The 17,463-nt window shown below is 42.2% G+C and overlaps 1 protein-coding gene across 1 annotated transcript in view; it reads left to right on the top strand.

The window, feature by feature from the left end:
* RPP40 (ribonuclease P/MRP subunit p40) overlaps positions 1–17,463 on the top strand; it is a 75,702-nt gene that overhangs the window by 25,005 nt on the left and 33,234 nt on the right. Inside the window, exons 4-7 of the mRNA XM_063923083.1 lie at positions 10,080–10,175; positions 10,271–10,393; positions 14,367–14,559; positions 16,745–16,879. Of these exons, the coding sequence (XP_063779153.1) occupies positions 10,080–10,175; positions 10,271–10,393; positions 14,367–14,559; positions 16,745–16,879 (547 nt within the window). The remainder of the gene's footprint in view (positions 1–10,079; positions 10,176–10,270; positions 10,394–14,366; positions 14,560–16,744; positions 16,880–17,463) is intronic.

Genomic DNA, 17,463 nt, shown 5'->3' with positions numbered 1-17,463 from the left:
CTCAGCTAAGCTGTATAAGTCATTATGAATTATTCTATATATATGTACAAAGGCGAGAATGTGTGGTTCTTTTGGTTAGTGATAGGCGGTTAACGAGCTTTTATCTCAGGAATGAAGTTTTGACAACAGTAAATATGAATTATTATGCAATAATTACTTGTCATCTATTGGAATCAAACTAAGAAGATGTTTAATGTGGTTAATGCTTGTTCCGCACTCAGGACTAATATGGAGCCCCTGCCCTATGTTTAATACATCTATGAATTATTGCCGTGCTTGCGCGCCTTATTACACACTATTTATGACTATATTAATTCATATTAACTTATGTGTTTTGGTCGGTCATGTGATCGTATATACTGGCGTCAGTCGGGTTGCTTAGCGACGACGTACAGCCGTTCTATGCCATCTACACCTCCGGCCACATACACAGTGGAGCGCACGTCACGTCCGCTAAATCCACTTCCGCCGGATTGACGTGTGCGTTCCACTGGCAATGGAACGCACAGCACTTCCGGTAACGCGGCTATTAGCCGCTATCGGTTGTTCCCTTGGTTTTAAATAGTTGTGATTGTGTTCACATGTTGTGTAATTCTTTGATGTCATAGGACATTCGATTGGCTGTACACATATTCTTGATTAGACATGTTAAACACTTGAATACCAGTGTTTTTGTTACTTCCTGTTGGTTGATTGATGGGCGGGGTTTGTGATATGCCTCTGCTATAAAAGTGCTCCAGGGTCTTATGTGTGTCATGGGCTGCTGGGTGAGAACCTGCTGTAATCTTGTTAGTCTTGAAAAAGGCTCAGATGGAGCCGAAACGTCGACACCTTTTGCTGACATGCTGTTAACTGTTTCTATGTGAGACACACCAATAAAGTTTTCATCATCAAGGAAGTGGTGAGTGCCTGTATCTTTTTTGGATATATTTTTGGATTTCTTGTGAATCTCTTATGGAGCACCGCCCAGGTTGCAAATTGGAGCAGTGAGTGTGGACTTTCTGGAGATAGATAGATATATCTATCTATCTATCTATCTATCTATAGAAACAATTAAGACCCTCTAGTGCGCTAAATTGAAAAGAGCTCGGACCACTGAGAAATACCTCCTGTCAGAATAGGTACGGAAGATAGAATGAAAGAACAGAATTCTCATGGGAGCTAAACCACCTCAGAAAGTCAAAACAATTATATTAAAAATTGTTTATTCATAAAATTAGCAAAAAATCTTAAACACTATTGTGAATGTTTGTAACATCAATAAAAATTCCTTTAAGATCATATACATCACATGAACAAGAGCATGTTGTTTGACAATGAGTAGGAGAGTTATATTCTGATGATATCAACTGTTGCATAAGATGTCTAATCTTCAATTAGATTTTCTAGATGTATGATCTAATTCACATGTTTGAAGAAACCCAACGCGTTTCGTCCGTTAGGACTTCATCAGGGGTTATAATCAGAATTTCAATATCAAGTCCATATTAATATGCCGTTGAACTAGACAAGATATAATATCCTTCACAATGCCTCAGGATTCACTTCACATATAGCTGTGAAGTGAATCCTGAGGCATTGTGAAGGATATTATATACTTGTCCTTGAATTACTCTATTCATCACTTTCACTTATTATTTTGAAGTGACTAATTGATACATTCAAAAGGAACTGTTCACAGTACCACATTTTATACTATTCATTGATATCTGTTGGTGAAGCTAATTCATTGATATCTGTTGGTGAAGCTAAACTGATATCTTGTCTAGTTCAACGGCATATTAATCTGGATTTGATATTGAAATTCACAAATATTGATATCTGATTATAACCCCTGATGAAGTCCTAACGAACGAAACGCGTTGGGTTTCTTCAAACATGTGAATTAGATCAAACATCTGGAAAATCTAATTGAAGATTAGACATCTTATGCAACAGTTGATATCATCAGAATGTAACTCTGCAACTCATTGTCAAACAACATGCTCTTGTTCATGTGATGTATATGATCTTAAAGGAATTTTTATTGATGATACAAACATTCACAATAGTGTTTAAGATTTATTGCTAATCTTATGAAAAAACAATTTTTTATATAATTGTTTTGACTTTCTGAGGTGGTTTAGCTCCCATGAGAATTCTGTTTATATATATATATATATATATATATATATATATATATATATATATATATATATATATATATATATATATATACACACTGCTCAAAAAAATAAAGGGAACACTAAAATAACACATCCTAGATCTGAATGAATGAAATATTCTTATTAAATACTTTGTTCTTTACATAGTTGAATGTGCTGACAACAAAATCACACAAAAATTATAAATGGAAATCAAATTTATTAACCCATGGAGGTCTGGATTTGGAGTCACCCTCAAAATTAAAGTGGAAAAACACACTGCAGGCTGATCCAACTTTGATGTAATGTCCTTAAAACAAGTCAAAATGAGGCTCAGTAGAGTCTGTGGCCTCCTCATGCCTGTATGACCTCCCTACAATGCCTGGGCATGCTCCTGATGAGGTGGCGGATGGTCTCCTGAGGGATCTCCTCCCAGACTTGGACTAAGGCATCCGCCAACTCCTGGACAGTCTGTGGTGCAACGTGGCGTTGGTGGATGGAGCGAGACATGATGTCCCAGATGTGCTCAATTGAATTCAGGTCTGGGGAACGGGCAGTCCAGTCCATAGCATCAATGCCTTCGTCTTGCAGGAACTGCTGACACACTCCAGCCACATGAGGTCTAGCATTGTCTTGCATTAGGAGGAACCCAGGGCCAACCGCACCAGCATATGGTCTCACAAGGGGTCTGAGGATCTCATCTCGGTACCTAATGGCAGTCAGGCTACCTCTGGCGAGCACATGGAGGGCTGTGCGGCCCCCCAAAGAAATGCCACCCACACCATTACTGACCCACTGCCAAACCGGTCATGCTGGAGGATGTTGCAGGCAGCAGAACGTTCTCCTTGGCGTCTCCAGACTCTGTCACGTCTGTCACATGTGCTCAGTGAGAACCTGCTTTCATCTGTGAAGAGCACAGGGCGCCAGTGGCGAATTTGCCAATCTTGGTGTTCTCTGGCAAATGCCAAACGTCCTGCACGGTGTTGGGCTGTAAGCACAACCCCCACCTGTGGACGTCGGGCCCTTATACCACCCTCATGGAGTCTGTTTCTGATCGTTTGAGTAGACACATGCACATTTGTGGCTTGCTTGAGGTCATTTTGCAGGGCTCTGGCAGTGCTCCTCCTGTTCCTCCTTGCACAAAGGCGGAGGTAGCGGTCCTGCTGCTGGGTTGTTGCCCTCCTACGGCCTCCTCCATGTCTCCTGATGTACTGGCCTGTCTCCTGGTAGCGCCTCCATGCTCTGGACACTACGCTGACAGACACAGCAAACCTTCTTGCCACAGCTCGCATTGATGTGCCATCCTGGATGAGCTGCACTACCTGAGCCACTTGTGTGGGTTGTAGGGAGGTCATACAGGCACGTGGAGGCCACACACACTACTGAGCCTCATTTTGACTTGTTTTAAGGACATTACATCAAGTTGGATCAGCCTGTAGTGTGTGTTTCCACTTTAATTTTGAGGGTGACTCCAAGTCCAGACCTCAATGGGTTAATAAATTTGATTTCCATTGATAATTTTTGTGTGATTTTGTTGTCAGCACATTCAACTTTGTAAAGAACAAAGTATTTAATAAGAATATTTCATTCATTCAGATCTAGTATGTGTTATTTTAGTGTTCCCTTTATTTTTTTGAGCAGTGTATATATATATATGTGTATATATGTATATATGTGTGTGTGTGTGTGTATATATATATATATATATATATATATATATATATATATATATATATATATATATATATATATATATATATATATATATATAATATTTTTTATTTATTTTTTGGTTTAAGAAAGCCGCACATTCAGATCTCACTCAGTCTCTTGGATTAGTTGTGTTAATAGGCAGTCTATGTCCCGCTCGGAGATGTATCCTGCAGCTTCCTCCTTGTTAGAACCAGAGCCACTGGTTCAAATATACATGCAAATAAGAAGAAAAATGGAGGGCGCAGGTGTGAGTATAAAAATACGATTCCATTTATTCACAATACATGCTCACATACATCTTAGCTTCTAGTAGCAGGATCCGTGATCTGTGTAGTGGTTTGAGCGTCCGGACCGCTCTCTCCCGCACAAATTCAGACGGCTAGCCTCCAGTGCTGCGAGCCCCGCTTTTTGCTAAGCGATGACGTCACAACGTTCCGTTAGCCACGCCCAACGCGTTTCGTCGATGAACTTCGTCAGGGGTTTGTGGCTATGATCTCTCCCGCAGTCATTCTTATACTAAGCTATACAGCTGTATCTTATCATATCATATAGTCAATTAACAATTAACAACGTGGTTCACATGAATCGCTATATGTCTACATCCATACTCTCTATCACTTCACACCATTAAAAAAACTGTATTACAATACATATTTTATTCAACATTAAAAAAATACTCACATATGTTATCCAGAGAAATCATTACCAGGACTCATAAGTTATTACAATCACTTCTTACTAATCAATGGCTCGATGCTTCTACATACTCCCCTCTGATAGATAACTACCATTCATTATTTTTAAAGGGACCTTTACTCCTCGTATATTTATCTGAAATGATGTCTCTAGACAGCACACTTATATACAAATACATACTCCCATCAATACACCCTCAATTACCGTTTTTTTATGAAACAAACATTAACGGAATCTGCATAAAAATATCAACACGATATATATACATAAATAATTCATAAAATTATATATATAAAAATACATAGAATATATATTTTAACAAAAATATTTTAACTCCATCACCCACTAAATTTATTACCAATAGCAACATATATAGAGCCTAAATACTATATCTTTATTTCCCTCTAGGACATTTATAAGAAAACAGTTATATTCCCGATCCTGACCTTTTTTTTTCTTTTTTTCAGGTAGACAAAATTTTATTTTTATATTATTAACCAAAATGTCTAATAATAGTTGAGGCAAAGGGATCAAATAATCCAACAACAGTGCCCCACATTATAGACCTCTAAGGAACCATTTTAGTGCAGAAAAGGAGTAATATCATAATTCTCGTTTAGTCCCTTTGGACTCAGAGTTTCCAACGCATATATCCAGAATACTTCTCTTTTACTTAGTTGCTTCAGCACATCACCGCCTCTTTCATCTAGTTTAACGTGTTCTAGTGCCTTAAAACTAAATTTGCTAAGATTCCCTTTATTGCATTTTAAGAAATGCCTTGGAACACTATGTTCATTACACTTATTCACTATACTTCAAATGTGCTCAAGCATACGGATCTTAAGCTGCCGTTTTGTTTTTCCTACATATCTGGCACCACATGCGCACCCCACCAAGTAAATGACACAAGTCGTTTGACAATTTATAATTTCTTTTATATCCCAATATTTGGTCTTATCACTATTCCAGGTTTTCTTCCTTTCCTTACTCACATACGGACACATCTTACATTTGCCGCACGGGTAACACCCTGTTGTTCTATTCAACCATACATTACTCCTCACTTGTGACAAATGACTTGGTGCTAATGTACTTTTCAACGTTTCTAATATAATAAACATTCATTCCTGCCTCATCGGATCAGGTCTCAAATTATCTCCTTGACTCCGGAGGTTCGTCTGTCACTGAGCTGGTGGCTACAGGACCAACAGTTGAGCAGGGGTCGACCCTTCTGGGTCCTACTGTTTATGGACGCCAGTCAGCGGGGTTGGGGCGTGGTGCTAGAGCAAAACTTTCTCCAGGGTCGGTGGACCAAGGAGGAATCTCTCCTCCCGATAAACATTCTGGAATTGCGGGCAGTGTTCAACGCTTTGAATCTGGTCCTGCCTCTGTTACAGAACAGGCCTGTTCAAGTACAATCTGACAACGCCACCACGGTGGCATACATAAATCATCAAGGCGGCACTCGAAGCCGCATGGCAATAATGGAAGTATCAAAAATCCTTTGTTGGGGGGAATGCCATCTGCCAGCAATATTGGCAGTGTTCATTCCCGGAGTCCTCAACTGGGAAGCAGATTCCCTAAGTCATCAGGACATACACGCCGGAGAGTGGAGTCTTCATCCGGAAGTCTTTCAACTCCTAGTGGACAAGTGTGGCCTACCAGATGTAGACCTGATGACGTCTCGACACGATCACAAGGTTCCAGTCTTCGGATCAAGGACAAGGGTCCTCAAGCAGCGTTCGTGGACGCACTTGCAATTCAATGGACATTTTGGCTGCCGTACGTGTTCCCTCCAGTGTCGCTCTTGCCCAGGGTACTACGGAAGTTCAAGCAAGAAGGAGGAAAACTATTTCTGGTCGCTCCAGCGTGACCCAGACCGCATAGGTTCTCAGACCTGCAGTGTCTATCGATCGAGCGTCCGCTTCTACTTCCTCAACACCCAGACCTCCTCGTTCAGGGCCCTTGTGTCTACCCAGACCTGGCCAGACTGGCTTTGACGGCGTGGCTCTTGAGGCTTCACTCCTGAGGGCTAAAGGATTCCCCGAGGTGGTTCTCCAAACTATGCTGAAGGCCCGCAAACCGGCTTCTGCATGGATTTATTACAGGGTCTGGAATTCTGGTATGCTGCTAAGAATTACGATGCATACAATTTCAGAACTTCCAGACTTTTGGCTTTTCTGCAACAAGGCCTAGACTTAGGCCTTCATGTGGCCTCCCTCAAGGTTCATATTTCTGCCTTTTCAGTGTGGTTTCAGAGGACAATTGCGTCTATTCCTGACGTTCATACTTTCACTCAAGGCGTTTTACGGATTCAGCCTCCCTATGTCCCTCCTGTGGCTCCATGGGATCTGTCTGTTGTCTTGAATGCCCTACAAGAGTCTCCATTTGAAACTCTTGAGTCTGTGGACCTTAAACATCTTACGCTTAAGGTTTTCTTTTTCTGTTTTCTATTGCCTCTGCTAGGAGGGTGTCAGACTCAGGGCGCTTTGTCCTGTCGTCTACCCTTTCTGATTTTTCACCGCGACCAGGCAGTTCTCAGAACTTGTCCCGGTTATCTACCTAAGGTGGTGTTATCTTTCCATCTTAACCAAGAGATTATGGTTCTGGCTTTTATCTCTTCTGGTTTGTCCTCCAAAGAGCCGTCTTTGGATGTGGTACGGGCTCTCCATGTTTACGTGGAGAGGACTGCCTCTCTCAGGAGGTCCGATACCCTTTTTGTACTTTTTGGTTTTCACAAACGTGGCTGGCCTGCGAATAAGCAAACCTTGGCCAGATGGATTAGAATGGTGATTGCACAAGCATATGCACAGGCTGGTCTTCCAGCTCCTGCTGCTATCAAAGACCATTCTACTCTGTCTTTTGGACATTCTTGGGCGGCCCGCTGAGGCGCGTCCGCTGAACAATTGTACAAGGCGGCTACGTGGTCCTCCGTGAACACGTTCATTAGATTTTACGCCTTTTGATACTTCCGCCTTCCAGGATGCTTCCTTTGGACGCTGGGTTCTTGTGCCCGCTACGGTGCGTCCCCTCCCATGAGGAACTGCTTTAGGACATCCCAGATGTATTCCCTGTGGAACACAGTGTACCCCGCTGCAGAAAAGGATATTTATGGTAGACTTACCATGGCTAAATCTTTCTGCGAGGTACACTGGGTTCCACAGGGCACCCACCCTGACGCATTTAGCTTCTTTGGGTTTGTATGGCATTAGCCGCTGGTCCCTTCTCCTGTCGTTAGAATGTGGTTCTAACATCTGCCTTCTCTTTTACCTGCTACTGCATTGGACTGGTTAACGAAACTGAGCTCCAGTGTACGGAGGTGGGGTTATAGAGCAATGCATCCTGGGAACAGTTAAAGCTTTAGCCTGTTGGTGCCTCTGGATCAAGATCCAACTCTACACCCCGATGTATTCCATGTGGAACCCAGTGTACCTCGCAGAAAGAGATTTAACCATGGTAAGTCTACCATAAATCTCCTCCTTTTTTACGCCCGTATATTCTTTGTGAAGACGGTAAGAAGGGGATTCAAAACTATTCTGGATCACAGCCAACTCAACAAATTCGTATGATCAAGGAAATTTCATATTGAGACTCTGATGTCTATCCTGTCGTGTGTAAAGAGAGGATTTTATGGCGTCAACAGATCTAAAAGATGCTTACTTCCACGTACCAGTATCCTATCAGTCTTGAAAGTATCTACGGTTCTGTGTTCAAGGAAAACATTTCAGATTTACTTGTTTTCTGTTTGGGCTTGCAACATCCCCAAGAACATTTACGAAAGTACTGGCTGCACTCATAGCCTTTCTAAGAGGGCAAGGTATAGCAATCTGGTCGTATCTGGACAATTTGCTGATATGTGGAGAATCAAGAAATTATCTTGCCTTCCTTTCACCCTTGGCCACAAAATGAGTAAGAGGAAAAATTGCATAAATTTGGATCCACTAAGAGCAATTTCTATTTATCTGGAAAGCGTTAAAGAATCTTGGAAAACAAAACACTGGTTTGTTTTGCATACAGGAGTTAAGAAGGTGGACCACCTACAAAACAGACTATCTACAGATTGATTAAAGAGCTTTTAACAGTTGTGTATGAGAAGAGTGGTCGTAAAGTTCCAGAAAACTTGAAGGCACACTCTCTTACCAGGGTGGTTGTAACCTCTTGGGCTAGGAAGACTCTGGTGTTGGCGAAAGATATATACTGTATGCAGCGACTACCTGGTATCCGTGCATACATTCTCTAGCCACTATGCTTTGGATGTGGCGGACACCCACTATGAGAAACATGTCCCTGAAGGGGCATTGCAATAAATAGTTATTGTTATTTCAGCATGAATTTTAGTATCTTGACTCATTTATTACCCCCCCCCCCCCTATGTTGTTGTTATGCTTTGGTATATCCCAGAGTTATGGCTGCTATGAAGTAGCGTAGGAGGAAGAAGCAAATTATACTTACCAATAATTTTATTTCTTCAAGATACTTCATGGCAGCCTGTAATGTACCCTTCTTTAGTATGTTTTTTTACAGGAACATAGTGTGAGGAGACACTCAAGACTATGGAGGAGGGGGAGGAATAGCTCTATATACCTGAAGTAGGTAGTCCCTAAAATGTGAATAAACGTCCTGTCTAGTTCTAGGGGAATGGGATGTAATCCCAGAGTAATGGCTGCCGTGAAGTATCTTGAAGAAATGAAATTATCGGTAGGTGTAATTTGCTTTTATCTTAAACAATGCCCCTTATCTACTTCACCCCATTGTAGAATTTGGAGCAGTCGGCATGGGTGCGGGAAAACCTTACAGTTTCCTCACTAAACTGTCAGTTAGACCAGGTATGGCCAACCAGTCAGAGGGAAAGAGCCCAAAAGTATCTGTAGTCAAGTCAAAGAGCCGGTATCATGTGCGCGTGCAAAAATGGGATGTGTCCTAACTTGCACAAAGCCACTCCCCATTTTTGCGCGCACTCCTTTGGTATGATGTTTGTAGGAGCATGACCATGTAACATCCCCGTTTTTAGTCATACTGGGGGCGAGAAATAGTGAAACAATCCAGGTCCACATGAAATACACTGAAAGAAGCCAGCCTTCCCCTTTCACTCTGTGCTTCCCATCCTCCCACCCTTCACTCTGTGCCTCTCAGCCTCCCACCTTTCACTCTCTGCCTCTCAGCCTGCCCCCCCCCCCCCCCCCCCCCCCGCCCCCACTCTGTGGTTTCTTATTGAAGTTCGGTGTGGCGCCTACACTGGTTATATACAGTAGTTATAGTGCCGCAGCGCCTATCAAGCCTCCTCTGAACAGTTGCAAGCCTGTCAGAGGAGGCAGGCTGACAATGGAAGCAGGTGCAGGAGCCGCATTACAAAATGGAAAGAGCCGCGGGTTGGCCACCGCTGAGTTAGAAATTGATATGACTAACTCCTGAAAGAAAGCTTCAGATATAGGGGATTGAGGATTAGGTATATTGTGTTGGCTTTAATAATAATTAAAAAAAAAAATTAATTTGAGATTATTCTTACCTTGTTTATACTGTTCCCAGGAAAACTTATCGTATCTGTAGACAAAGACACCTATGAGGAGTTAGGTCTGCAGGGCAAACCTTCGCTCTATGCTGGAAAAAAGGCCATGCGATACAGTAAGTAACTAATGTTGGTGTTTATTTGTTTACTTGGAACCTGGGTTTATATTTTACCCATAAATTTAAAAGGACTTTTGCATTTCACATTGCAGTTGTTACTATTGATCTGACAGATATTCTCTCTCCTGATGGCAAGAAATTCCAGCGCTTGAGATGGGCCTTAACAGAGAAAAAACCTTTGGCTTTTGATGTCCTCATTGCATGGGATAACCCTGGTAAATGACTGCACTGTTGTTGGGTAACCGGAATTCTAAGCAGAGAATGTGTAACTACATATTACCAACAGATTTTTATGTAATTGTCAATCAACGTGCGATTGTTTTTCATGGTTCTGTAAGACTGTTTTTGTTGTGTAATTTTAGCATGATGGTGCCGTGGTTCATATGCCAGTGGTATTTATGTATGGTTTGTGCTATCTTTATGCCAAAGCAAATAGGGTAAGGGCACTATGCCATTTTCTGGGGACGACAGCTGTGGAACACCATTTGTTTTCTGCAAAGGGTACTAGTAGGGAAAGATCTTCATTTTAAACTCATTCATGTAATTACATTATTTGTAATGGTACATAGTGGGAGATGTATCAAGCAGTGTAAGAAGTAGAGAAGTTGCCCATAGCAACCAATAACTTTCTAATAATCATTTTATGGAAGCTTGAAGCTGATTAAGTCCAGCTTTGTCAATCCATAAAGATGCAAAAATCATCTATGAAACAGTCATTAACAACTGTAATTTAGTTTCTTAGCACAGTGGGCTAAATGTATGAAGCAGTGATAAGAGAGAAGTGAGCCAGTGGAGAAGCTGCCCATCGCAACCAATCAGCTGCTCTGTATAATTTTATAGTATGCAAATTATAAATGTTACTTCAATGCGGATTGGTTGCTATGGCAACTTCTCCACTGGCTCACCACTGCTTCATACATTTACCCCATGTGGATTACAATTAGATAAAACACCACTAACTCTTAAAGATGAAATGTCTAAATATGGATCAGAAAGGCAAAATTCATTGTTCAGTCTCGGCTTTTTTCTCTCACTGCAGCTCTGTTAAAACGTATTTATTACCTTCCCACTTTGAGCTTCAGTGACCCTCCATACCAGATATGAATCAACTAATTCACACAGTGCATTTCTCAGGAGGAAAGTACCAAGCGGATAGTAATTCAGTCAGGCAAAATTATACAACCCACCTTACTGATCACAATGTCTGTCTGTCTGTCTGTCTGTCTGTCTGTCTGTCTGTCTGTCTGTCTGTCTGTCTGTCTATCTATTCATGAGAAACAAGTGCCTCCTAGTGCAATATATCCAAATTCTTTGGGGGGGGGGGGGGGGTTCAAGCAATAGGGTAATAAGTGGCACACATACCATAAAGTGATGGCAAAAATATTTAGTTTTTTTTGCCTTCAAATATATCTTGTCCAAGTGAATAACTATCTTTATAGCTTTAGTACTCTGTTGCACTGATACCAAATAATGTAAGAAACAAATTACTGTATGTAGATATTAGAGGTAAATATACATAAACATTTTTAATGGTGATCTATCCAAACATACATTTAAGTTAAAAATATGGATGATTATCTGAGGGAGAATCAGTCAGTAGTCCGTGGTTTAAAAGTATAGAACATTCACATTTATTAAAAAAATATAAATAGTCGTATCCATTCCGACATGCATTTATCAGAATGGATCCGACATGCTCTATTCAATGAGAGGCGAAATCCGACTGTTGGATTTGGCCGTTCCCTGTGCCCTGTCCCTGCTGCTGCTGTCAGCAGCGCCCCGTGTGTGATTTCACAGGGAGCCGCTAGAGGGAGCCATGCCCGCCGGTAAGCACTCTCACTCCCTGCCTCGCCCTGCTCCCCGTCTCCTCTCCTCAATCCGACTTTTTTGTTAAGTCGGATTGAGATTGTCGGAAACGGGGCTAAAACCTGTCGGATTCGGCCCCGTTACCGACAGATGCACGCGGAACGGCGGCTATTCTGCCAATCCACGTGTTTTCCGGCAAGTCAGGAATTCCCGACTTGTCGGGGAAAAAACAGCCCCTATTGAATAGGTCGGAACCCCTTCTGACCTAAATCATACCCCTTTTCCACTGTAGCACGGGTCGCAGCCGTGTCGCCTGACACGGCTGCGACCCGTGCTACAGCGCTCACCGGCATATTGTCGGGTTGGTGACGCTGCTAGTGACGCGGCAGGGGCGGCACTGGGAGATCACATGATCTCCCAGCACCGCCCTCCCATACACTGTGAACGGGAGCCGTGTTGCCTCGACACGGCTCCCGTTCACACTACACAGTTTACCGGGTTGAACACGTGTTCAACCCGGCAAGCTACCCGGGTAGAATTCCCGGATCACTTGATCTGGGAATTTGCAGGGGGACCCTTTTCCACTAGGGAAAAACATGGGTAAATGCGTGCCCCCGTGCATTTACCCATGTTTAAAAGCTAGTGGAAAAGGGGTACAGGTTGAGTCTCCCTTATCCAAAATGCTTGGGACCAGAGGTATTTTGGATATCGGATTTTTCCGTATTTCTGAATAATTGCATACCATAATGAGATATCATGGTGATGGGACCTAAATCTAAGCACAGAATGCATTTATGTTTCATATACACCTTATACACACAGCCTGAAGGTCATTTAATAGAATATTTTTAATAACTTTGTGTATTAAACAAACAAAGTGTGTGTACATTGACCATCAAAAAACAAAGGTCTCACCATCTCACTCTCACTCAAAAAAGTCCGTATTTCGGAATATTCCGTATTTCGGAATATTTGGATATGGGATACTCAACCTGTATTAGTCGGAAGTTGCCGTCTTTCCGACAAGGCTGCAGCTTCCGACTCTTATTGAATACACCCCTACAGTATATGAACAATTGATACACATATAAAAATTACAATAAACCAATTAGAAATCTAATTTATATGAATTTTACATCAATTGTTCAATATAGTGGTTGTATTCTTTATTTGTATTTTAATAAATATGAATGTTTTGTACTTTTAAACTGAGGTTTTAATGCTTGCGCTCTTTTCTTGTCTGTAATTTTTAAAAACCCTGTTTAATTAGATTATGTCCACAGTTAACATGTCGACATACCAATGTCAGAACTGGGATCACAACATAGGTCTTATGTTACTTAGAGCTTATAACTGTAAACATGTTTGTAAGCGGCACAGTATGTGTTAGGATATAAGACCTGCACAGCCAAAATGCTCTAAGTAGCGTTAGGTTAGCTGCGGACATAAGGGGCTATTCAGAGATGGACGCAGATCTTTTCTTCCACATTAAAATCTGCGTCCATATACTCTCATACCGGGGGCCGCCCAGGGCAAGGCCGGCCAGCATGTATGTTGCACCACCTTGTGATATGTTCGCAATTTAATTGTGAACGCATTGAATAGAGTATGACCACTGGCTGCAGACAGGCTGTCCGGCACCATCTTTTATTTTGCAGTGGCTGCGTCTGATGTCACGCAAACCTCCTGAAAACACTCTATACACCTGCGTTAGCCCGGCCCACTCCCCAAAAATGCTGTGTCGACAACCCGCGCCGCGCTTCCCCCCCCCCCCACACACTTTCCTGGCATCCCCCCTGACGATCGCTATGCGATCACGTCTTCCCAGGTGCGATCGTATGGTGAAGGGTCATGCACACGCACAATTGCCGCTGGGCGTGCACAGACCCTCTGGATGCGGCTGCTACTTGCGTCCAGGTCTGATTAGCCCCCATAAGGCTAATTCAGGTTGCATCGCGTGAGCGATCCAACAAGCAGTTTCCCGAAGGTCAGGAAATTGCGCATGTGCAGAACGGGTCCTGCAGTCGCATTGCAGTAATGTAAACTCCGCTGCCTGATTGAAAGGCAGAGGCGTTCGGAAGGAGGGACTGCCAGCGTTGCCGGAAATGAGGGCATGACGTCCCCGTTTTCCGGGAGTGGTGAGGCCAAGGACTGCATCACAAGATGCAATTTCCTTGGCATCGCAAACTGCCCTGCGACAAGCGCTGCGACCGCAAATGCAGCAAGGAGTGTGTATACACCTCCTACTGCATTTGCTTTGCTATGGATTGCATGTCCATGCTGAATTAGACCCATAGTAAATGTCAACACATAGACCATAGACATGTACTGTATGCCATCTGTTTTTATTTTGGGTGTTCTAATTACATGCTTATTTTTCAGATGCGCCATCTATTATATCTTACTTTTCAAAATACACTGTCAAGAAGTGTCCGCTTAGAATGAGTTCTAGTGTTTCTAGGGATCTGCACTGCCCGGTGTTAAAGAGTGGAGAGTTACATGGGAAAGAGGGAGAATCCTGCAGTGCTGTGGAGCTGTTTGAATGGTTGGGTGCTGTTAGCAATAATATTGACTGGTAGGTACATCAGTGCTTACAATTTTAATACTTGTAAAATATAGCAACAAGTAAGAAATTGTATCCTATGGGCCTTATTCTAAGTTAAGTTCGAAATAAAGAAACAAAGGTCAAGTAACTGTACCTGAACAAACCATGTAGCAATGCAATGGGTGTAAATACATTTATTATTTCTGCATGCAGGGTAAATCCGGGCTACTTTTGCGTGTACTATAGACCACAAGTACTGGCCAGCTTTCTTGTTACACTACAATTTTTAGATTTCCTTTTGGACACACCCCTCTTAAATCTAACTTTCTGCACATTTTAAATCTGCCAAGGTGCAAAGTTACTCGCCTTTTCTTACTTGATTCCCCACTCAGAATGCTATCATAAGTTATGACAATTGATAGAACTCTTGGTAAAATCAATATTGGCCAGGATAATAGACATTAGGACATTGGGGCAGATGTAGTAACCTGGAGAAGGCATAAGGAAGTGATAAACCAGTGATATGTGCAAGGTGATAACACTCCAGCCAATCAGCTCCTAACTGTTAATTTACATATTGGAACTGATTGGCTGGTGTGTTTATCACCTTGCACATATCACTGGTTTATCACTTCCTTATGCCGTCTCCAGGCTTAATATATCTGCCCCATTATATCTAATCTATTTTTTAATGATACTGTAAGTAGCAGCCTATGTGAATACTTAGCAACATTATAAAAGTAGGAATTGGGATACATGTACATGGCCACGCCCACATGAGACATACTTAGTGTTCCATTAGTGCTATTTCTCCTCCAAACCCCCTCCCCTCAAAAACAGCTATGACCATGTCACTAAGGACATGCCTCCCAATTTCCCGTAACTCGTGGTGAACATACCGAGCATGGGACAGTAGGACAGTCTCTCAGATCGGGAAAATCCTATGCTGCATATACTTTCCTTACATCCCAAATCGTGACGATTGGGAAGTATGTATATGAATTTATATTTATACACCATTTAACTATTTCTAGTATTTTTATCCCCCATGGAAGTGGACTCTATTAAATGTACTGTATTTCCAGCGGTAACACTCCGTCCTCCCCACAATTCATCTCAGATGAAAAACCTGCCAATGAAATCAGCCAGAATGGGTTTGCCAGTAACATTTTTCAGCTTCTATATTTTACTGACTTTTATTTTCTTCTGCCAGAGTGCTGATTTATTACATTTTCTATTATACAAAGTGCTGTAGAATTAAAATGTTTAGTAGTCTCCTGTTTATTGACGTTTCATGCACTGCCTTTGTGGGAAAATCCAGTGTGCAGCTGAACCGGTATTTCAGTAGATTCTCAAGGACCATTGTTTTAGTACCGCTTAATTATAATTTTCCCAAAACATTTTGTCCATTCCACACCTAGCAATTTATACAGTACTCTGTATGGCACGAAATGCCTAGCATGACTGAGATGCCCCGAAAGGAGTATTGTAGATGCAGCCAAACACCTCTCACAGTGATCTTTTAGCTGCTGGACTGCTACTTGAACAGCGCAGGAATTAGTTTTAGACACGTACAAAGTTGCAGATGCAGCATCGTGGAACTTGGCAAGATAAAAAGCTGTGGTTACTGCATTGCAGGACACAGATACACAAATGTCACACATCAGAGTTATCAGTGCAGTCTAGCAGAACAGTTTTATTTATGCAAATAAAATGCACATTTTGAGTGAGAAACTTGTGGCCTAGTAACCTGAGACCTGGCACACCAAGAGGGGCTATGTGCCTCAAATTAAGCAACAGTGTATGAGGACACATCTCTGTGCTCGGGTGGGATATCATTTTTTAAACAACTTTGACTCACTGCTGAACAGTGTTTATGAGCTGCATAGCACACTGTCTGGAACAAGACCAGGACAGGGTGGGAGTTCTGCGAACATCATGGGACTTGGCTGGCTCCTGTTGACCTGGTCTGGGAGTATCCGGACATCAGATATTTATTGAACCTTATGAGTGTCAGATACAGTACCAGGTAAGTAACTGCTTAGGAAGTGGTGTAACTTTTTACATTCCACCCAAAACAAAATTTTAATTTCTGGCATAATTCCACCAAAATGAAAGTGAGATTATGTTGTCCCTGTCTGAAGTAGTATTTTACCATCAATTTGCATTTTAAACTCTGTTCCAATTTACATATTTTGTATTATTCATATTCAAGCAATAATGAATCCTCTAACTTCACATCAAGCTTTTGCTGTCCGGAGCCTAACAGTATAGTCGACCAAGCACATTTATGCACTATTACTGGATTCCTAACTCCGGTGAAGATACAGCAGCTACTGCAGCATCTGTGGTAAGATGGCTATATGCAATGTCTTTTCTTTAACTCATTTTATTGGTGAAATTACATTATGGTTGCATTAGTTTTATATATATATATATAATTATTTCTCATACGTCCTAGATTATGCTGGGGACGACATCAAGACCATGGGGTATAGACGGGATCCGCAGGAGACATGGGCACTCCAAAGACTTTTCATTGGGTGTGAACTGGCTCCTCCCTCTATGCCCCTCCTCCAGACATCAGTTTTAGAAATGTGCCCAGGTCGACTGGATGCACTCTGAGGAGCTCTACTGAGTTTCTCTGAAAAGACTTATGTTAGGTTTTTTATTTTCAGGGAGATCTGCTGGCATCAGACTCCCTGCTTTGTGGGACTGAGGGGGCAGAAGCAGAACCAATTTCCTCAGAGTTTCATGGCTCTGTTTCTGGCTGACAGGACGCTAGCCGTGTCCAGACGCTCACACCCACAGCACGCCGTCACCCCCCTCACAGAGCCAGAAGACAGGTGAGTATGAGAAGAATGATCTTCAATCAAGTAAGTGACGGCTGAGGCGCGGCTGGTGGGAGCGCAGCGCGCCATTGCTGCCCACACA

The sequence above is a fragment of the Pseudophryne corroboree genome, chromosome 5 (assembly GCF_028390025.1).
Source record: "Pseudophryne corroboree isolate aPseCor3 chromosome 5, aPseCor3.hap2, whole genome shotgun sequence".
NCBI classification, from domain to species: domain Eukaryota; kingdom Metazoa; phylum Chordata; class Amphibia; order Anura; family Myobatrachidae; genus Pseudophryne; species Pseudophryne corroboree.
Note: the sequence above shows the minus strand (reverse complement) of the source record. Positions and strands in the feature narration are given on the sequence as shown.